At 53.9% G+C, this 22958-nt stretch overlaps 1 protein-coding gene across 1 annotated transcript in view; it reads right to left on the reverse strand.

The window, feature by feature from the left end:
- LOC135892886 (uncharacterized) overlaps positions 1 to 22958 on the reverse strand; it is a gene marked incomplete at its 5' end in the record, with an annotated part of 126392 nt that overhangs the window by 32087 nt on the left and 71347 nt on the right. The window contains 6 exon segments of the mRNA XM_065420654.1: positions 4810 to 5119; positions 7389 to 7407; positions 13359 to 13680; positions 14846 to 15175; positions 19771 to 20100; positions 20721 to 21050. Of these exon segments, the coding sequence (XP_065276726.1) occupies positions 4810 to 5119; positions 7389 to 7407; positions 13359 to 13680; positions 14846 to 15175; positions 19771 to 20100; positions 20721 to 21050 (1641 nt within the window).

Below are 22958 nucleotides of genomic sequence, written 5' to 3' on the forward strand. Positions count from 1 at the left end.
CCCAATTGTGTCATCTACAAACTTTCTCAGTGATGTGCTCTTCTTTTAGTGTCCGGCAACAGAGCCATAATCTCTGTATTTGGGCTTACAAAGTGGATTGCTGGCCCTCTGGAAATGCTGGTGGATGCTGAGAGGGAGCTGAGATTTGTAATATTAACTTGTCCTTGTCCCACAGGTTCTGTCAGTGTCTGCCTGAGTCTGAGAAGGGCTGTGTCTGGGGACAGCACAGTTCATGGCTGACTGTGAGTCCAGTGGCTGTCTCTGGTCGTGTGTTGTACAGCACCAAGCACAGCGGCAGTGCTGAGGGGCACCCGGCTGGAAGTGATGAGACCAGGGCTCCGTTCCCAACAGCTGCTATCACATCCCCTCTCTGTGTCCCTATCCCCCTCTGTATCCTCTCCATTTAGACTGAGCTCTTGGGGGCAGAGACTGCCTGTCGCCCTGCCAGTGCAGAGCCCAGCAGCACAGGGCCTTGAGCTCGGCCTACAGTGCTGTCGTAACATGAATTCTTGTGTTTGCATAATAAATAATACTTAAGAAATGAAGCGTCAAACACTGAACAAACACAGTGAGAGCAGGACAGGAGTTAGGTGATTTGTGGCAATCATCTGGAATCCTGTGTGCAGTTCTGGTCACCCGCGTGCAAGACAGATGGATTCAGATGGGACCAGGTGCAGAGAAGGGCTGCTAGGACGTTCGGGGCATGGAGGCTGGTCAGACAAGAGGGGCTTGGCTGGTTTAGCTGTCTCAGCACAGGCTGAGCAGGGATCTGGTTGCTCTGTATGAATCCATCGTAGGAACCACAGGGAGTGAGAAGAGCTACTCATCGAATCATAGAATATCAGGGTTGGAAGAGACCTCAGGGGGTCATCTAGTCCAACCCCCTCCTCAAAGCAGAATCAACTCCAACTAAAGCCAAAGGAAATTGTTGGCAGAAGAACAAGTGGGGATAAACTGGCCAGGAGTCATGTTAGTCTGGAAATGAGAAGAAGGTTCAGGAACAACCTCCTAATGGGTGAGGGGAGAATGTGCTAACTCACGAGAAGATGGCGCTTGATAAGTATGTGACTAGGATTATATGACGCGCTCTGTGTTCCTAAAGAGACCAGCCCAGGGCTGCTGGGAAAAAGCTCCAGGATTCAGAGATATGCCACTTTCTTTTTACTCTTTTAACACTTAACATAAGTTCAACTAATTGTATTGTAAAATCGTACGTGCAGTTACATAGATCCTGGTATCACCCCCCTGCTCTAACCACTAGACCCCACGCCCCTTCCCATGGCAGCAATAGACCCCAGGAGTCCTGGCTCCCAGCCCCTCTGCTCTATCCACTAGACCCCATTCCACTTCCCAAGGCAGGAATAGACCCCAGTAGTTCTGGCTCCCAGGACACAGCTACGCCATGTCTGATAGGTGGGGCTGCAGAATCACATGGTGCTCCCAGAGCTATTCAAAGCCAGAGCAAAGGGAAAAGGCCACTCACCCCAAAACCAGGCCAGGAGGATGGGGATCCTTGTGTTCCCAGCTCCAGCGCAGGCAGTCGAGCTCCTGCCAAGGGGGTGCCCATCTGGGAGCAGGAGACACCCGGGAAGTCCCATGTTCAAAGCACAGTCCTTGTGGGGCAGCGTGGCCAGGCGTTAGGACAGGCGATCATCCTTGTGAGAGAGGCAGGCTGAGCTCGGTGTGATGGTCACAGTCTGGGAGGCTGGGGAGATGGGGCAAGCATCTAAGGGGGCAGGGACCCAAGGGGACAGGGGGTGTGACAGGCCTCTCACTGCAGAGACCCCTCCCTCTGCGCCCGCCTGCAGTGACCCACTTGGTGTGTGCAACTGAGCCCAGAGAGGAGAAGTGACCCTTGTGCCCTGCGCTGTGGCTTTATTTATATCATTGGATTGTGAAATACGTGTTCCTGAAACATGCTGAGCAAACAAACCCCTCTTGGAACAGCTGGTTCTGGGTGACATGGGGCGGAGGGGCTGTTCCTGGAGCTGGTTCACAGGGAACAACACAACCAATCCACGGAGGCCTGATGGACACAAGAGAGGTGCACGGGTTTGACTGCAGGTTCAAGGATCAGCCCATGCAGTTAAAGCGACGCTGAGGGCTGTGTGGACCCCCTTACTCCAGTTGAACAAGGCTGAGGCTTGGCCTGATCTACACCTAAATCTTAGGTCGACCCAGCTACATCGCTCAGGGGGGTGAAAAATTCAGACCCCTGGAGACGTGATTAAGCCGATCTATGTCCTGGTGTAGACACCAGAAAGTGGAACGAAGAATTCTTCCATTGGCCTGGCTACCGCTGCTTGGAGGGATGGATTAACTACGGCAAAGCCCCTTCCATTGCTGTAGCGTCTGCATCACAAAACCACAGCGCCGTAGCCACAGCACTAAGCTGTGCCACTGCTGCGGTTGTGGTGTAGACGCTGCGGTTGTGGTGTATACACAGCCCTTGTCTGCCCAGGGAAGGGGCATCACTGCACTGACCTCACCCCGTGTACCTAGAGCAGGTCCATTCTCACCTGAGCTTATGCCCAAGCCACGTTCCCATGTTGTCATCTCTGCAAATCCCAAAAGGATGCAGCCTCCTTGCAGATCGAGCGTCACCCGTCTCAGTCTTTGGCTAGCTCCTGAAGGCGCTCGGGGTGGATGTTTGGTCTATGCCCCTCCTTGGCGATCTCAGTGGAACAGGGAAGTGTTTGTTGCCTACGTGATCGCCATCTGCCTAGCAGCTTTCATTGGTAAACACGTTTCGTAATTCATTGGTCTTCCTGTCCCGAAACTGAACCGAGAGCTGATGGAGGCGCGTGCTGGGTTCAGCTTCCAAGGTCCTCACTGCTGATATGGACTTGCCCCTGCATATGGAACAGCTGACAAAGGTGACTAGAACTGAGAACGTTCCCATGGGGACAAGGCCTAATATGAGCTTTACCCCCAATCTGAATGGAGCTGGTGCCCGTCTGTGTAGCCGAGGCGTGCGGCTGCCAGGGCGTGCGACTGTTCAGAGGTGTTCGCTCTGACACCCCACTGAGCCCGTTCCAAAGCCTGGTGCAGGCAGAGCTCTGACAACTCACCCTGCACCACGTATGCTGCCCCCGGGCCTGGCCACGCCCAGCTCACACACGTTTAAAGGGCTCCGCTTGGCCTGTACGAGGGTTTGCAGCCGGGCTAGTTAACGTCTTAGCTGGCGAGCTTCCAACTGTGGCTACTGGCCTGGTGTGGAGAGGGCCAAAGAGGAGCCCCCAGTGGTGACTCTCCCCCTGGAAGCAGGGAGATATGGGCCTGGGCCCGTCCTGGGGTGGGTGTTTCACACATTTATTCCCCCGCTGGGAGCAGGGTGAGTGGGGAAGGGGGAGACCAGTGCAGGCGACACAGAGCTACTGAGGGAGTCCAGGGATGGGAGCAGGCTGGGGCATGGGCAGCACAATGGCGGGGAGCCAGGAGGCTGGTAAATGGTCAGGTGCCCTGAGGCTGGGGGGAGCCATGTGAACCCCTCACCCTCATCCCCTGAGTCTGCACAAACTGTCCCAGCTCAGGGACAGGCTCATGGGCAGCTCCATGGAAACCAGGGCTCAGTGTGTAACAGGGACACTGGCACAGTGCTGGGTGCACGGGCTGGGGCCTCGTGAGAACCTGCCCTGCCTTTGGATAGAGCTGTGGGGCGCCCCCTGGAGACGGTGAACAGTGCCCCCTCTCCCCAGAGCGCCGAGCTCCCATCTGCAATAGTCTTCAGCAGAGCTGAGGGGTTCGGGCCAGGGGGTGAGGATGGTTACAGCTGGGGGAGGGGGCTCCTCTGTGGTAGGACTGAACAGCTGGGGCTGGTTACTGTAGTGAGGGGGCAGGTCTGGGGCATGGGACAGAGGGACCCACAGCGTCGGCTGGGACAGAAATGGGAGATCGTGTGCTTACCATGAGGCAGAGAAGGGGAGATCCACACTGACCCTTGGTCCCTGCAAACCATCTGGCTCCTGCATATAACCCAGGGGTCAGGCGGGGGCAGCTGCACCGAGGGCTGAATCAGGCTGTCCCAAACTCCACCCTGGGGGAGCCGCTCCACTCTCTCTCTTCCCTTCCTGTGACATCAGCCAGGCTGGTGTGGCTGGCTCAGCCCCTCAGGAAGCATCTTTCCTCCTGGTCTGGGCCAGGCGTGTGACCCCAGCTGCTCAGAGCTCACAGTGTGTGGTGGAGGGTCGCAGAACCAGGGAAATCTGTCTGGAAACCCTGAGGCAGGTCACTGAGGGGTGCAGGCTGCTAGCAAAGCTACTGCCTCATAGGGCTCCCCAGGCTTCACTGCCCCATTGACACAGGCTCCGGTTTCCCTGCAACCCCCACTCCAGTTATGCCTCCCCACACACTGAGTATTTGGAGCTGGGAGCCATCCCCATTCTGGGCATTCTCCCACACCTGGCAGTGATGGCAACTGCCATCTACCTTCTATTATAAGAAGGTGTAAACAAGGAGTATCCCCTGGCAACGAGTTCCACCGGTTAACTGTGCATCATGTGAAGAAATACTTCCTTAGGTTTGTTTTAAATGTGCTGCCTATTAATTCCATTGGGTGACCCCTGGTTCTTGTGTTATGTGAAGGGATAAATTACTCTTCCTTATTCACTTTCTTCACATCATTCAGGGTTTTATTGACCTCTATCATATCCCCCCGAGCCGTCATTCACCTAAGATAAACAGTCTCAGTGTTTTTATTCTCTCCTCATATGCAAGCAGTTCCATACATCTAATCATTTTTGTTGCCCTTTTCTGTACCTTTTCCACTTCAAATATATCTTTTTTGAGATGTGATCTAAAAAGGGTTACCTGAGCACGCAACACCGGCATCTTCTCTGTGGCTACACTTATGGTCTCCCCAAGGCCAAGCCCTACAATTGGAGAGGACAATTTCTGTCCCAGTGCAGTTAACGTTGTCCAGTCAGATAGGGCCAGATCCTTGCCCAAAGTGAGCCTCACCCAGGGCTGATAACGCTGTCCTACAGCCCAGCTGCCTGCCCACGACTCCGGCATTCTGTAAGTCCCAGCTGTCATCACACGTGGTTCCCCACTGCTGGTTGTGAAGCACCTCGACTCTCCCAGTGCAGCGACTCGAACCGTTCACCTGTCGGATCAGTGTCTGGAAGGGCTGAATCTACAAAAACCCCCAGGAAAGAGCAACAGAGGGTCCTGTGGCACCTTTAAGACTAACAGAGGTATTGGGAGCATAAGCTTTCATGGGTAAGAACCTCACTTCTTCAGATGCAAGTAATGGAAATTTCCAGAGGCAGGTATAAATCAGTATGGAGATAACGAGGTTAGTTCAATCAGGGAGGGTGAGGTGCTCTGCTAGCAGTTGAGGTGTGAACACCAAGGGAGGAGAAACTGCTTCTGTAGTTGGATAGCCATTCACAGTCTTTGTTTAATCCTGATCTGATGGTGTCAAATTTGCAAATGAACTGGAGCTCAGCAGTGTCTCTTTGGAGTCTGGTCCTGAAGTTTTTTTGCTGTAAGATGGCTACCTTTACATCTGCTATTGTGTGGCCAGGGAGGTTGAAGTGTTCTCCTACAGGTTTTTGTATATTGCCATTCCTGATATCTGACTTGTGTCCATTTATCCTCTTGCGTAGTGACTGTCCAGTTTGGCCAATGTACATAGCAGAGGGGCATTGCTGGCACATGATGGCATATATAACATTGGTGGACATGCAGGTGAATGAGCCGGTGATGTTGTAGCTGATCTGGTTAGGTCCTGTGATGGTGTTGCTGGTGTAGATATGTGGCCAGAGTTGGCATCGAGGTTTGTTGCATGGGTTGGTTCCTGAGTTAGAGTTGTTATGGTGCGGTGTGTGGTTGCTGGTGAAGTTTATATATGCCATCATGTGCCAGCAATGCCCCTCTGCTATGTACATTGGCCAAACTGGACAGTCACTACGCAAGAGGATAAATGGACACAAGTCAGATATCAGGAATGGCAATATACAAAAACCTGTAGGAGAACACTTCAACCTCCCTGGCCACACAATAGCAGATGTAAAGGTAGCCATCTTACAGCAAAAAAACTTCAGGACCAGACTCCAAAGAGACACTGCTGAGCTCCAGTTCATTTGCAAATTTGACACCATCAGATCAGGATTAAACAAAGACTGTGAATGGCTATCCAACTACAGAAGCAGTTTCTCCTCCCTTGGTGTTCACACCTCAACTGCTAGCAGAGCACCTCACCCTCCCTGATTGAACTAACCTCGTTATCTCCATACTGATTTATACCTGCCTCTGGAAATTTCCATTACTTGCATCTGAAGAAGTGAGGTTCTTACCCACGAAAGCTTATGCTCCCAATACTTCTGTTAGTCTTAAAGGTGCCACAGGACCCTCTGTTGCTTTTTACAGATTCAGACTAACACAGCTACCCCTCTGATACTTGACCCCAGGAAAGAAACACTCAGGGAGATTCCTGTGCATCAGATCACTAGTGATACTGCGGAATATAGCTACACCTACTGATGAAGTTAGCTCCACATAGGATGTGATATGGATAAAGATTACACGGGCGTGGATATCCCGCCTGGCAATACAGGATATCAGTGTCACTGTGGTGTGTGGACTTCAAAGATTTGGAGGTGACAGCTCCATGTTCAGACCAGGCCAGGCCCTGCACTCTCCTAATCACTTGCTGTCACCGTGGGATCACGACTGACTCCGAGGGGAGAGCGCCATTACTGAACCATCACTGCACTATCTGCATCACAGAACCCTCTACGCTATGCCTCTGTATTGAGATTTGAAAGGAGAAAGAGGGCAGAGCGCCCCCTGCTGATTCAGGTGCATCCCTTCAGCCTGCAATATGTTCATTTTGTCATTCATTTATCATTGTATTATCTATTGTTATGGTCAAATCATGTGTTATTTCAGATGCAATCACCGGGGGATAAATAGATTGAAGTTGAAGGTGTAGGTTGAAATATGATGATAAGATTAACAGATATTTAGGAGTGATGAGTGTGTATTCGGTGTGTAAGTAAAGCATGGCAGTAATACGAGGTCTATAGGCTGAGGCCTGTAAGATTTCAGTTTAGTCACACTAGGCATCAGGCTTAAGGAATCTTACCCTAAGAATAGTCCTATGCCAGTAAAGTTTACAAGATTCCTGGAAATGTGCCAATAGGTCGTTGTAGCAAGGGGGCGTAGCTATGCATCCCCTGGTGTGTGGAAACAGGAAGTCCACGGCCATCCTGACGGAAACAGAGGGGAGGGACAGGAACAGGAAGTATAAAAGGCGGGCCCTGCAGCTCAGTTGGGCTGGAGCTGCAGAGGGAGACAGGTGCTTCTCCCCCACTGCAGGAGTGGGATGCTGAGGAAGACCTCGGCTGCCCCGAGGGTTTGCCTGAGCTTCCAGAGCGCCCCACCACTCCAGACACCGAGGAACTGCTGGGACTACCTACAGCGGTATACCCTGGGGAGACATTCGATGACTCTGAGATCCAGGTACACCCTGAAAGGAGGGTAGGAAGTAGTCCAGGGACAGCTGACTCATGTTCGGCTGCATTGCTGCCTGAATCCAGGTCAGCGTGTTGCGGCTGGATTGCCCTGATCCAAAGGTGGAACACTCTGCCACTGTTAGGGCCCTGGGTTTGGACCAGATGGAGTCAGGTGGGCCCGGGTCCTCCTACACCCTGCCACCCCTCCCCTTGGGGCAGCCTCCCTACCTTATGCCAGGAGGCCTGTGTTAGTCTACCAACCACCAGAGCTCAGATGCTAGACCCTTTATTGCTCTGCCTTGCTTGAGGGCTGAATCCCTAGACTGCTTGGTGCCCTGACGTACCTGAGGGCTGAGCTCCTAGACTATTTACCCCTCCACCCTGCATAAGGCGATGTGTCCCTCCTTTGTGGGGAGGACGGCACCGGGAGGCGCATCAGGTCCATGGCCGTCTTGAACGCCTCCGGCGTCGATGGTGGTTGTATGTCCCCCTCGTGGTCCAAGGACCGAGGAGCGTTAGGACTCGACTGGGACCCCAGCCGGGGCAGGAGTCGAGGAAACCCTGGGCGGAAGCAAGGAGAAGTCAGTTTGTCCCGACCCACTTGTGGACGCCGCCGACCCTTTAAGTTTCGAGAGGGGTGATCAGCCCCTTACTGGCCTCTTCTTTTTTTACTGGCACCAGGGATGGAGAGCGGTGCCGTACTGAGGCCGACGTCCTATGGCCCAAGCTGTGGTGGTGCCAGTGGACTTTAGAGTCTTTAGCCGGGCCCATTTCATGCACCGTTGGTGCCGGAGCGCTGCGCACCGAAGAGGACATGCTCTGTGCCGGGTCATTGGGTCCCGGGTCGGATTGTGGTCTCAACGCTGTCTCCAGCAGGAGTTTTAGTCTCTGCTCTTGGGCTTTAAGGGTTCTGGGGCGGAAACCCTTGCAGATGCGGCACTTCTCCTTTTGGTGACTCTCACCAAGGCACCGCAAGCAGGAAGAGTGAGGATCACTCTTGGGCATAAACTTGCCACAGGCCTTGCAGAGCTAAAACCCTGGAGACCCTGGCATACCCCAGGAGGGGGAAAAAACATCCTAACAACCAACTAACTATAACTATAGGGAAACAACTATTAACAAACTGAGAACTATATACAACTAAGATCTATCAGACAGTGCTAAGGCACTTGCTGCAAGAGCAAGCAAAGTTTCAGCTAGCCATCACCAGTGGTAAGAAGGAACTGAGGGGGTGGAGGGTCGGGGGGCCCTATATTGGGTGCCATGAAGGCGCCACTCCAGGGGGCGCCCAGGCCGACCCTACGGACGCTGCTAGGGGAAAATCTTCTGGCTTGCATGCACATGGTGCGTACACACCTGCTTGGAATGGATATGAACCATCACTTGAAGAAGAAACACCAGTTTTCATATGAAGGATGAGGCACACCCATTCAGAACCCAAAACAAAGGTTCAACGTGAATTTCTACTTTGCAATCCTTGATACTGCTATTCACTCGGTTGATGAAAGATTTCAACAGATGCAGCAGCTAGAGTCAGTATTTGGCTTTCAATATGATATCCACACCTTGCAAAAGAAAACAGCAAAACAGATAAGAGAGTTTTGTATAAAACTGGAGTCAGCATTGACTCATGAAAATTCAAAAGACATTGATGCTACAGATTTGTGTAGTGAGCTTCAGGCTTTTTCAAGACGACTTAAGAAACATTCCACTCCTGAAGAAGTACTGAAGTTTGTTTGTAAAAATAAACTCACAGACAGTTTTCCAAACATTTTTATAGCTCTAGGCATTCTTTTAACTTTGCCAGTTTCCGTAGCTAGTGGGGAACTTAGCTTCTCCAAGTTAAAATTGATAAAAACGTATCTGCGTTCAACAATGGTTCAAGAGAGACTTGTTGGACTTGCCACAATGTCAGTAGAACATGAAATAGCTGGAAAACTGGATCTAAAAGAACTAGTGACTGAATTTTCAAAACTTAAAGCAAGAAAAGTCATGTTTTAAGAGCACAGAGTGTTTTTTATTCGGAGTGTTTTGTAAATACAGGTTAAAGTTCATTGACGAGTTTTCTTATTTCTTTCTATATTGGATGTGGCAGTAATGGCAGTTAAAGCAGTATAGCGTAATGGATGATTTTGGATTTGTAATAATAAAAATTATAATTAACATTTTTAATGCATTTTTATTTGAAATTGGACTGAAATATCATCTAGCTGTTGTGTACAAATCTATTCTGAAAATTTTGTGTGTAACCCTTTTGCCTGTCAGAGTTGGCAGCAACAAGGGCCAGGTTCAGTATCTAGGGGTTCCGTTTCAATAACACAATGCAACACTGGCTCGAACCCCGCCCAGTGATCTGGGACAATTACATACCACCCCCCTGGTCGCCTCTAAGAGGCAATACTTCCCCTCTCACAATCACAGAGTCTGAGTGTAGCAAAAGCCTTTTAATAAAGGGGGGAAACAATGCGGCATTATGCTGGGGAACACCACAAACAGGATTCATAACACAAACCATGAGCAACCCCCTCCCCCCCAAGTAAGTTTGACAGTGTCCTTTTCCCCTCAGGGTCCTAAGTCCAGCAACCCAACAGTCACCCCACCCACAGTTTCTGTACTTGGTCAGTGCAGCCCCAGAGTTCAGAAGTTCATCTGCCTGGCTCTCTGCCTAGGGTCTGGGCTGCTCTGATCCATGCCTGGGTGGAAGTGGGGAGAGGTATGGGGGCACCTTACATGCCCAATTGCTACACCTCTCTGCCAGCCATCCCTCTGGCCACTCACTAATATGTCTTCAGCCCCCACACTTAACACAGCTCTTAGCAATTTCAGCTCCTAGTAGGGGAGCCTTAGTGCTAGCACACTCAGAACCACTGGCCCAAAGTAGATCTAATACTTAGACCCAGGAATCAGCAACTTCAACTCTGCAGTGTGTAACAAGACTACTAATAGAATCAAAATGAGATCTGTTATTAAACAGTAGGAAGGGGAGAGAGAAGGGAAGAGAAAAGAGAACACAAAAGGAGTGTTTGACACTTCCACCACCAGATACAACTGCCTTTCCCTCACTTCTCTGCATTCACTGGGCTTTGGAACCCATGTCCCTTGCCTAGCAAGTGCTACTCAGTTGAGGGCGAGTCCCTCCATCATAAAATGCCAAGTACAGTTCTACTGTCCTTGGTTCACATAACCAGGATAACAACACTTTATTACTCCTGCCCCAATAACAAAGAGACTGGGGATCCCATAGCAGCCAAAGTGACCATTTGGGCAAGCAGTCCATCATGCTAGGCGGGGTGGGTGTGCCTAGGCATATGAGATCAGCCCCTAAGTCCTTTCCCACAGCTCACCACCAGATGTCAGGGTACAGCTCATTCTGATTCTGCTTACATGTGTCTCTATTTTATCTGATCTCAGAAACATTGGTTGGACAGTCGGACAAACCAAATAATTAAGCCTCTGTTTAAAAAAGAAATGCTTAAAAAACATTAAAAGGAAAAAAGGGGCAAAATGTATCCCAGTTTACCAAAAACCTCAGCCTAGATCTGCCCTTGGCGTTTGGGGGTGGGGGTGACGATTGCATGGCTCGCCTAGGGCACCACTTGCTGGCAGCTAGTCTAGGGCCGCCCCTGGCACCATGTCTTCTATCACCAGCCGGGTCATCTCGCTGTCAGGCTTCTCGGAGGGTTCTGGATTTGTAACTCCCTGGGGCCGGGCTGGGGTCCCTGAAGCCCCCAGATCCTCCATGTGCACATGGCCTGCAAGCAAGAGGACAGGGTGAAGCACCCAGGCCAATGACCTTTGTCCCCAGCCCCACCTCACCCAGGTGCCAGGGAACCTAGTGAATGGGACCCCACCGTACGGTTTACAACTTTTGAATCACAGAAAGCCGAATACCCCTCCCCCTCCCCTTCTCCAAGGCCCTGCCCCCACTTGCTCCATACCCTCTCCCTCCATTGCTCGCTCTTCCCCACCCTCACACACTTTCACCTGTCTGGAGCAGGAGGCTGGGGTGCAGGAGGAGATGTGGGCTCCTCCTGGGGCTGTGGGCTCTGAGGTGGGGCTGGGGATGAGGAGTTTGGGATGCAGGAGGGGGCTGGGGCAGGGGGTTGGGATGTTGGGGGGGGTACAGGCTCCAGGAGGGAGTTTGGGTGTGGGAGGAGACTCCAGGTTGGAGCAGGGGGTGGGGGCCTGGGAGGGTGTCCCAGCGTCACTTACCACGGCTCGCAGGAAGCGGCCACCATGTCCCTGCGGCCCCTAGGTGCATGAGCGGCCAGGGAGGCTCTGCGCGCTGCCTTCGCATCTGCAGGCACCGCCTCACAGCTCGCATTGGTTGCAGTTCCCAGTGAATGGGAGCTGTGGAGCCAGGACTCGGGGTGGAGGCAGCGCGCGGAGCCTGTCATAGCCCCGGGCCCACGCTGCGCCACTGACCGGAGCCACCATGGTCATTTTTTGAACGGGCATTCCAGTCAAAAACTGGATGCCTGGCAACCCTACCCCACTGCCAGGGCAGGGTTGTAGGGATGGGGCACCCACAGGCCGGGACACTGGGCCTGTGTGTGGCAGCCAGAGCAGGGTCCCCAGCAGCTGTGAGAGCAGCAGGTCCCCAGGCAGGGAGGCAGCCCAGGGCGTGGACAGGGCACTGGGCTGCCGCTCAGGGGCACTGGGCTCCAGCTGAGGCTGGACTCCTGGGTCAGGAGGGCAACCCTCATCCCAGCCCCGCTTCTTTGCAGCGCTGTGCTCAGGGTCCAGGCCTCTTACCCAGGGGGTTCCCAGCGGCTCTGTCCCGCCGCATCCTCCAGCAGAGCAGGACCCCGCAGATCAGCACCACGACAGCACCCAGGCCAAGGAGCACAGACCAGAGCAGCCCGGAGCCTGGGGAGAGAGCCGGGCAGTGAGCTATGCCCCCCCCCCCCACGGACCTGCCACAACCATGGGGCTGACCCCCGCCTCTGCCCCACAGCCCCTGAGACTGACTCTCTCCCCTCCCAGAGCCCCCTGCCAAGGCTGACTCCATCCCCTCTCTCACAGTCTCTATGGGTCTGACTGTCCCCACCTCCATAGCCCCCATCCTGAGGCCACCTCCCTGCCCCATCCCACAGCCCCAGCCGGGATTGAGTTTCTTGCCCTCAGAACCTTGGCTGGCCCTGAGGAGGAGGGTGGAGTGTGGGGCAGTGCAGGGCCCTGTGCTGGGGGTGGCTAAGGGGTAGGATTGCCAACTGTCTAATCACACAAACCCAAACACCCTTGCCCCTTCCCCTTCCCCAAGGCCACGCCCCTTCTCACTCCATCCCCCCTCCCTCCCTTGCTCGCTCTCCCCCACCCTCACTCACTTTCACCAGACTGAGGCAGGGGGTTGGTGCGGGAGGGGATGTGGGCTCTGGGAGGGAGTTGGGGTGTGGGAGGGGGCTCAGGGCTGAGCTGCCCCCAGGGACCATTCCCAGCCCAAGGAGTCCGGGGGAGGGGGATGTGTTAGAGAGAGGGTTGGGGGCACTAGCCCCCAGAGGCCCCTCCCCAGCTTCTCCCACAGGCCCTGCCCCTCAGACTCCTTCCCAGGCCCTACCCCCAGACTCCTCCCACAGGCCCCACAGGCTCTCTGCCCCCCAGAACTGTGCCCTGGGTTTGCCTGCAGGGATAGCAGCCTCCAGTGCCGGAGCCAGGCCTGGCAGGAGAGGGAGCCCCATGGCTGAGGAGGCTGCTCAGAGACCCAGGAGTGGTGCCCCATGCTGACCAGGGCTGTGGGAACCGCTGGGACAGCCAGTAACCTCAGTGTGGTGGGCAGGAGCCCTGGCGCTGCCCCACTGGAGACCGTCCACCCCCTGGCATGGTCAGGGTGTCATTCCCGCTGACCCGTGTCTGCAGAAACATGGGCATGGCTACGGTGCTGGGCACTCACCCGCCTGCCCAGCACACACCACGCTGGCCTCGGAGCCACGGCCACACAGCCCGGGACCCAGCCGCCTCAGCTGGCACTCGCTGATGAGAGACTCCTGGCCCGAGCAGCTCACACCCTCCAGCCAGACGTCGCCGGCCCCGTGGCCGAACTGAGCAACTCCCGGGGCTGACAGCACCGCGCTGCAGCCCAGCTGCTTGCACACCACTCCCGCCTCCGGCAGGCCCCAGCCGGCGTCACACACGGCACCCCAGGTGTCGTTAATCAGCACCTCCACTCGCCCGGAGCAGGGGCTTGGGCCACTCGTCAGCCGCAGCCTCAGCTGGCCCTGATCTGAAACACAAAGCACAGGGCATGAGAGGCTGTTCCCAGCCGCCAGGTGCCCGGATACACAGCACCGCACGCGGATGGGGTGTGTGTGTCTGCACAGAGCAGAGAGGAGCCATTTCTATTTCATCCCACTGTGTGTGCATGTGTGCGCGCACTCACACACTCACACACACTGCACTCCCCATACATATGCTGCTACCCAAGGAGACACACACCCACAGAGTCCAATGCACAACCACTATCTGGCCCTGTGCACACAAACACACATTGCCTCAAATGCACACAAACACACATACATACTGCACCCCCATACACATGCTGCTACACAAGCAGACACATACAGAGTCCCATGCACAACCCCCATACGTCCTTATGCACACACACACTATCATGTGCACACATAGTGCCATTAGGGTTGCCAACTGTCTAATCGCACAAACCCAAACACTCTTGCCCTGCCCCCTTCTCCAAGGCCCCGCCCCCGCTCACTCCATCTTCCCTCCCTCTGTCGCTCGCTCTCCCCCACCCTCACTTTCATCTGGGTGGGGCAGGCGGTTGGGGTGCAGGAGGGGGTGCAGGGTGCAGGCTTCGGGAGGGAGTTTGGGTGCGGGAGGGGGCTTAGGGCTGGGGCAGGTGGTTGGAGTGCAGGAAGGGGATGGGAGCTGCGGCCAATGGGAGCTGCGGAGTCAGTGCTCAGGACGGGGTAGTGCGCAGAGACCGCCTGGCCGCCCCTTCGCCTAGGAGCCAGAGGGATTTGCTGGTTGCTTCCGGGAGCCATGTGGAGCCAGGGCAGGTAGGCTGCCTGCCTTAGCCCTGCTGTGCCGCTGGACTTTTAGCACCTAAAATCTCCCGGATTGGTGTCAGTAGCCTCTGGGAGATGGAGGCCGATTCCGGGAGACTCCCGGGCAGTCTGGGAGGGTTGGCAACCCTAAGTGCCACACATGTATGCAAATATTAATGGACTGTCCCGTGCACACCCCTTCACACACACACACACACACACATACACACACACACACTGCCACAAACAGGTACAGAAACAATCACACACAAACCCCGAAACACACACACACATCCACACACCTGGGCTGACTCCCAGGGTTTAGCATCCTCTACAGAGCCCCACCCCACTTCTAGCAGCACAGGCTCCTACCGCCCTGTTTGTTACCTGAGCACACAACACTGGCAACTTCTCCGGGGTTACAGCCATGCTCTCCCCAAGGCTTAGCCTTGCATTTGGTGAGGGCAGCTTCTGCCCCTGTGCACTGAACCTCATCCAGCCACACACGGTCAGATCCTTGTCCAAAGTGAGCCCCACGTGGTGCTGATAACGCCGTCCCACAGCCCAGCTGCCTTCACACGACTTCAGCCTCGGACAAGTCCCAGCTGCCATCACACACGGTTCCCCACTGCTGGTTATGAAGCACCTCGACTCTCCCAGCGCAGCGACTTGGGCCGTTCACCAGTTGGAGCGGAGCCACTTCTGAGATGCCTGAGCCTGCAAACAACCAAGGGAATAAACACTCAGGGAGGTTCCTGTGTATCTGATCTCTAGTGACACAGGGAACGTAGCGCCTTGAGATACAGGACTGGCTGGAGAGGCAGACTCTGGAAATTGAGAGAAAGGAAAATGCCGGCTGCTTTTTGTTTTGTACTGTGTTCAGGGAAACAGGACTTTGTAAATAAACCAGATTGCACCAAAGAAATACTTGACTTGTGTAATCAATTTCTCCTCTTAAAGAAACCCATCAAGGCCCCACTATGGCTAATGCAACAAATGGGCAACTCTCCTCATTTAGGAAGAGCAGAGTGGGCACACGGCAGTGGGGATTACACTCTGCATCAAAGACACCCTGACTTGCTTTACAGTTAGTGGGTACTCAACAGAGCTGGACATGTAAAGTGTAGGGAAAACTGTTCCTATTAAGACATGGTAAGAGGGGTCTGCAACACCCCGCAAATCAAAGACCAGGGTGAACAGCACTTTGAACATCTGCTGCAATGTGTAGAAAGACAATCTGAGTTGATCTGGGGGATCAGTCTATGGGAGACTGGTGCTGCCACGAGAAAAACATCCCTGGAGTTTCTAAGAATGATCAGTGATAATTTTCTAACACGACAAGTATTGCCCCTGACTCAGGCTAGGCCTACAGGCAACTGACAGATAAAGGAGAATTTATCACAGAATTACAAATGGGAAGGTGCAGAGGTGCAAGTGCAAGTGTCTCAGTAGTACCAGATGACAGAACAAGGAGTAATGGTCTCAAGTTGCAGTGGGGGAGGATTAGATTGGATATTAGGAAAAACTTTTTCACTAGGAGGGTGGTGAAGCACTGGAATGGGTTAGCTAGGGAGGTGGTGGAATCTCCTTCCTTAGAGGTTTTTAAGGTCAGGCTTGACAAAGCCCTGGCTGGGATGATTTAGTTGGGAATTGGTCCTGCTTTGAGCAGGGGGTTGGACTAGATGACCTCCTGAGGTCCCTTCCAACCCTTATATTCTATGATTCTATGATTTGGACCTGATTACACTAGCTCTCTGCAAACACAGAACTGCCCTGACAGTGGTGATGGGGTGTACCAGATGTTTGCTGCCCTCTGCTGGATGCCCCACCACTTCAGCACACCCTGCCTAACAGGCTGCCCTGCTGGAAGGGAAGAGGAATGAGTTCAGACCGCCAGGGGTTGCCTTGAGCAGTCTCCCACAATCAGCTGCAGGCAGAATCAGCAAGAGCTGGTCCCTCGGCACCTAGAAGCATGGGGAGCAGACAGAGGTCAGGGCCCAGCAGGCCAGATGAAAAGGGCTGGCTCCTTCTAGCGGCCCGTTCTGGTGAAGCTGGGACAGGGAGGGCCAGTGGGCCAGTTTCCGAAAGCTGAAAACAATTATGAGCAAAATTGATTGAGAGGAAAGGTTTAAACCCAAACTGTGAACAATAATTGGGAAATGTTTAGGATGCCCAATAACCCGACAACTCCACAATCACAGAAGACGGATCCGTTGGTTAAAAAAATATCCTGGTTAAGAAGGGAAGTAATGCAGCAACAAATAATAATAATAATGATGAATAATTAACACAATATCTAACAAACAGAAAATGAGGGAAGCTGAAAGCGATGGCTATAAATTAGCAGTAAGGAGATGCAGACAGTTGATAAGGGAACCTAAAGTATCAGTGTATATAATCTATGGCCAGTGCACTTTAGTACGGTTATGCTGAGGCAAGTGAGTAAGGGATGCGAAGCTAAGATAAGGGTTCCCAACATTGTATTTAAAAATACAGGCCAGACCTCAGATGTCCCCAGTCATGACTTGAACCCCTGGGGGCAAGTCCCTTTTCCCCCACTCCCCACTTCCTAGGGCTTCTCTCTCTCCAGCTCTGGATGCTGCAGAGAACCCAGGGGCTCAGGTGCTGGGTCAGCAGCTGCTTCGCCTCCTGTTCAGGTTCTGCGTCGGCACCAGGAGCCGAGTTGCTGGTCTTTGTCTGCTGCAGGGCTGTGCATTCTACAGAGGACGTCGGCAGAGACTGCTAGCAGGGCGGCTACACCCCGGGAGTACTGACCCCCCTGCCAGACAGAGCCCCTTTCTGACTCTGGCCCTTCAGCGCAGCTCCAGGGCACAACGCCCCATCCACTTGCCCTGCCAGACGGAGCCTGCGCCGGGGCCGTGCTCAAGGGCTGGAGTCAGCAGGGGGCCCTGTCCAGCAGGGGGCCAGTATTCACAGGCACATCTTTCTACTCCCCTCTGGACCCTAGCCCCTGAGCGCAGCCCCATCTGCTTTCCCTGAGAAGCACTGAAGGGTCGGGAGGGGACTGGAAAGATGCACTTGTGAGTACTGGCCCCTGCTGTTGAAATACGGGATAAAAGGTGTTCCGTGCTCACTCAGTACGGGACAGGAAATTTTCTGTTTAAATAAGGAACATCCCTTGTAATACAGGACTGTTGGTAACCCTAGAGGAGACCCACAGGAACATCTGTCAACAAATGCTTCCTTACTGGGCCACATCACCTTAGGCTACACAAAGGCAACACAGAAAAAGGGGCGGGGTCTATAGTCTGGTAAAACAGCAGAAACGGGGTTCCATGTGACCCAACCTTTCCAAACTCCACCCCCACAGAATGGGATTGACAGCACCCTGAGGGGTGGCTACTCTGGATAGGCAGATTACAGAAGTTCCCTCAGGTGTAAGTCTTTCTGAGCAATCAGAGGAGAAACAAGGGAATGCCGTGCACTGTTCAATGGGCCTGCAGCAGAGTTGTTGTCCCTCCCAGAAGCCTCACAGCTGCTCAGATGAAACCGTTCAAGACAGTGAAAGAAGAACTGGATGAGCATTTCGTGCCACGCTGCACTGTGGTGTCCGAGCAGGTGCGATTTCACTTATGCCAGCCAGAGAAGGGGGAGCCAGCGAATGATTGATAAGAGCCCCGTAGAACCTAATCGAACACTGTGGCTATGGGTAGGTGAGTGAAGAACATATCAGAGACAGGCTCGTGGTAGGGCTGAGGGTCAGCCAACTATCAGAACGACCCCAAAATGATCTCAATGAGACTTTTGCTGGCCTGAGTTCCAGAGAGTTCAGGAGAAGGAAGATGAATAGAAAACTCAGGAGAAGAGGGACTTTGATAGGGGCCACAGAGTCAAATCTTTGGGAATACTGAATCCCGGCGTTCACACTGGGGTGGAAGATTCTCGAGAAAAGGGGGCAGCACTGGGATGTGCTGGGACCCCTCGATCCTACTTTCTTAGGGAATCATCTAGATCAGACCCTCGACCAAATCGAGCCCTGCATAGGGCTGATTACGCCGTCCCACAGCCCAGCTGCCTGCACATGACGGCAGCATCAGGTGACAGGTAACTGCCAGCTGTCATCACACACGGTTCCCCACTGCTGATTGTGAAGCACCTTGACTCTCCCAGCGCAGCGACTCGGGCTGTTCACCAGTCGAAGTGGAGCAAAGCCTAGACTGACTGAGCCATAGGTGCCAACTTTCTCTAGCGCCGGTGGGTGCCCGCGCCCCCCCACCTCTTGCCCCGCCCCAACTCCATCCCATCCCCACCCCTGGCCCCGCACCCATTCCAATCCCATCCCCAAACTCCCCGCCCTAACTTCGCCCCCTCCCTGCCCCTATTGGATTCCTTCCCCAAATCCCCGCCCCGGCCCTGCCTCTTCCCCCAGTACACCACATTCCCTCTCCTTCCCCCTCCCTCCCTGCCCTGAGAATCAGCTGTTTCGTGGCACAAGCACTGGGAGGGAGGGGGGAGAAGCAGAACGCGGCAGCGCGCTCACGGAGGAGGCAGAGGTGAGCTGGAGCAGGGGGGTGGGGTCATGGGGAGCTGCCGGTGGGTGCTGAGCACCCACCAATTTTTTTCCGTGGGTGCTCCAGCCCCAGAGCACCCATGGAGTTCGCGCCTATGGACTGAGCCTGCAAACACCCCAAGGGTATAATGACTCAGAGAGATTCCTGTGCCTCTGATCACTAGTGATGCTGGGAAACTTAGCGCCTCCCAATGACAGGTCTGAACAGCCTCTAAACACAACGCCTGCCTATCAAGCACTCACTCCCCACCACTAACATGCAGCCACCTCTGGGATGGAACAGGGCAGCTGAGAGAGCAGGCACAGAAATTCATGGGCTCTGTAGGAGAAGGAGTGAGGAAGAACCATGTCTCCAGTCACAGCTCTAGGGGATGTTACGTGTTGAGGAGTAATTAACTGAGATGGAAATCACCCCGAGTGATGGGGGGAGGAGCCCGACACTTCATAAAAGGATCCCAAGTTTCTACTGCCCCTGAGTGGCTGCAGGCTCCATTTGACCCCAAATCCCACACATGGGATCTATGGTTACCCAGCGCCCCATTGTGCTGTAATGGGGCAGGGGTATCAGAGCGATCAGAGACAGGGAGGGTCTCTCACTGAGGAACTCGTACTGCTCCCTGCAGCACAGGCCCTAAGTGCTGTGCTGGGGCACTGGGATAGCACTGACTGCAAGGGGAGAGCGCCCCCTCCAGTCCCTGCAGAACTCTGCACACCGCTGCACTGGGTCATTCGGGTCAGTAGTGACTGCCAGGGGTGAGCAACCCCTATGGATGAGAGTTACCTGAGCACACAGCACCGGCATCTTCTCCGTGGTGACAGTGATTGTCTCCACAAGGCCGAGCCCTGCATTCGGAGAGGGCAGCTTCTGTCCCTGTGCAGTGAACGTTGTCCAGCCAGATAGGGCCATATCCTTGCCCAAACTGAGCTCTTCCAGGGGCTGATAACGCAGTCCCACAGCCCAGCTGCCTGCACACCATTCTAGTATCAGTTAAATCCCAGCTGTCGTCACACACAGTTCCTCACAGCTGGATGTGAAGCACCTCGACCCTCCCAGCGCAGCGACTTGGACAGTTCACCAGTCGGAGCGGAGTCTGCTCTGGAATGGCTGAGTCTGCAAATGCCCCAAGGGAAAAAACGCTCAGGGACGTTCCTGTGCATCTGATCACTACTAACCCTGGGGAATGTAGCGGCTCCCACTGAGAGGTCTGAACAGCCTCTGCAACTGTCTGTTACTCACCACCACTGACATGCAGCCACCTCTGGAGTGGGACAGGGCAGCTGAGAGACCAGGCACAAAAATCCCACAAATGGGATCTACGGTTACCCAGCGCCCCATTGTGCTGTAGTGGGCCAGGGGATCAGAGTGATCAGCAATGGGGAGGGTCTCTCACTGTGGAACTCGTACTGCTCCCTGCAGCACAGACCCTAAGTGGTGTGCTGGGGCACTGGGCTCAGCACTGACTGCAAGGTGAGAGCGCCCCCTACTGAGCCCCCTCCACTCCCTGCAGCACAGGCCTGTAGAACTGTGTGGGGGAAATGGGTTCAGCTCTGACACTACGGGAAGAGCGACACTTACTGTGACCCTGAACCGGCTCCCTGCAGTACAGGCCCTTAGCACCATGCTGGGGCACTGGGGTCAGCGCAGACTCAGACAGGAGAGCTGGGTCTGTGCTGAAAGCTTCGCAGCCCGATCCCTACAGCACCCACAGTGACGTGACGGATGCAAGTTACCTGAGCACACAACACCAGCTTCTTCGCCGTGGTTACAGTTTTTGTCTCCCCAAGGCTGAGCCCTGCAATCGGAGAGGGCAACTTCTGTCCCTGTTCAGTTGACGTCATCCAGCCAAATATGGTCTGATCCTTGCCCAAATTGAGCCCCTCCTGGGGCTGATAACGCCATTCCACAGTCCAGCTGCCTGCACATGACTCCGGCATCCCGTAAGTCCCAGTTGTCATCACACACGGTTCCCCACTGCTGGTTGTGAAACACCTCGACTCTCCCAGTGCAGCGACTCGAACCATTCACCAATCAGAGCCGAGCCAGTTTTGAGATGCCAGAGTCTGCAAACACTCAAGGGAATAAACACTCAGGGAGGTTCCCGTGCATCTGATCTCTCGTGTCGCTGGGGAACGTAGCACCTCCCGCCCATGGATCTGACCGGTCTCTGCACACAGCCACTGCCTGTCAAGGGCTCCCCACCACTGACCAGGCTAATCACTTGGGCAATGTTGATGTTTGTCCACTCCCCTCCCAGCCAGCTCTCACCTAATTAGGCAGACTGGACTACAGTCTGTCCTATGGCTACCACTAGAGCACTTAAAAAGATCACCCCCCGCACTGCTGGCAGGAACCTTCTGGGGAGCAGATTTACACCCTCACTCCTGGCGCTGGTATTCGCTCCAGTGCGATACTGTGCAGTGCTGTGGGGCAGACACTGGCATAAGCATCTTGGTGATTGGGAGATGAACACAGTCACCGGTGTCATTAGTGGTTGCCTTAGCCTGACATCAGCATCGAATTTACATGTGCTGGCTCCATCGCTCCCTGAAAACCTCACCCAGAGTCCATCCCCCTTAGAACTGCCTGGAGCGCAGGGACGCCTGGCAGGAACCTGCTGCGCACCAGGCTGACAATGGTTCCGACCAGGGCAGAGGCAATGCACACTCCCTACAAGCAGATCGGCCCTCTCCTGAAGCAAACACCTGCCCCTGTGGTTCCTGCTGACTTGCCACATCTGACTTGGCAACATCGTTTTGTGGCAGCCATTGCTGCACTTGTGTCTAGTGCTGCCAACCCAGTACCAGTCTCAGATGAATGATGGCAGAGCTGGGCTGACAGCTGTGTCCTCACAGAGTGGAACCAACTCTGGGATAGAGCAAATGGCAAGCTGATGAATATCAGAAGCCTTAACTTGTATCTGCCTATTTACAACCTGGGACGCAGATCCTGGGTTAGGCTTAATGGGCCCCTGACTGGACTGGCCAGAGGAATTGCTGCAATGCAGAAACGTGGCTTAGCCTGATCTTCTCAGTGTGCCTGTGGGGCAGCAATACAGACAATCACACGTGGTGGAGCGGAGCCCCGTTAGAAGACTGGACCTTGAGGATGCATAGTCAGATGGCTGAACAAGCTAAAGGTAAGCAAGGTGGGAATGAGCTCTCCTCTGACAGCTAGTGATGAGCTGGGGAGGGGAAAAGGCTTCAGGACCAGACTGTATTTACATGAACACACCCACTCTGCCTAGGTATCCAGCAAATAGCTGTGTTGGCTGATGCTGGGTTTGAAATCAATTGAACACATCACCGGCCACCGACAGTACCAGGAGGCGTGAGCTGGAGCAACTTCATGCATCAACTATGAGAAAGGGACTGAGAGACTTTTTCCATGGGATCATATGAACTGGAACCATAAACTCACTGAACATTAAATCTCACCAAATGAGGGTAAATACATCCTCATCGTCGTATCCACTCATTATACTCCACACCTGAACATAGCCATTATATGAACAACATACCCTCATATCTCGATGTCTGTACTTTGACCCGTTAATCTTTTACCCCCAATTGAGGATATCGCAGATTATGTATTCCTTACGCCATCCGATCCTAAACTGAACTTCGCACCCCTTGATAATCTGTATGTTATTCCCTGATAACCAGAAACTTCTACGCTTAAACTGTACAGTTTTTATTTTATTTTAACATCATCTTAATAAAATTCTTAAATTGAAAGCAGGGGGAGTGAAATGTTGTTGTCCTGATTGTCTGAGTAAAGGGCAGCAGAAATGTGCTCAGCCTGCCCTGACTGAGGGGGTCACCCACAACTGAACTCACTAACCAGGGGGCTCAGATACCAGACCCCTATCAAGAGTGAGAGGGGGTGGAGATGGGTGTTCCTGCTGAGGGGTGTGGGCTCTGTGTAAGGGGTCTAGGCATAGTTTAATCTGCCCCTCACCACTCTTCAAA

The sequence above is a fragment of the Emys orbicularis genome, chromosome 21 (genome assembly GCF_028017835.1).
Source record: "Emys orbicularis isolate rEmyOrb1 chromosome 21, rEmyOrb1.hap1, whole genome shotgun sequence".
Lineage (NCBI taxonomy): Eukaryota > Metazoa > Chordata > Testudines > Emydidae > Emys > Emys orbicularis.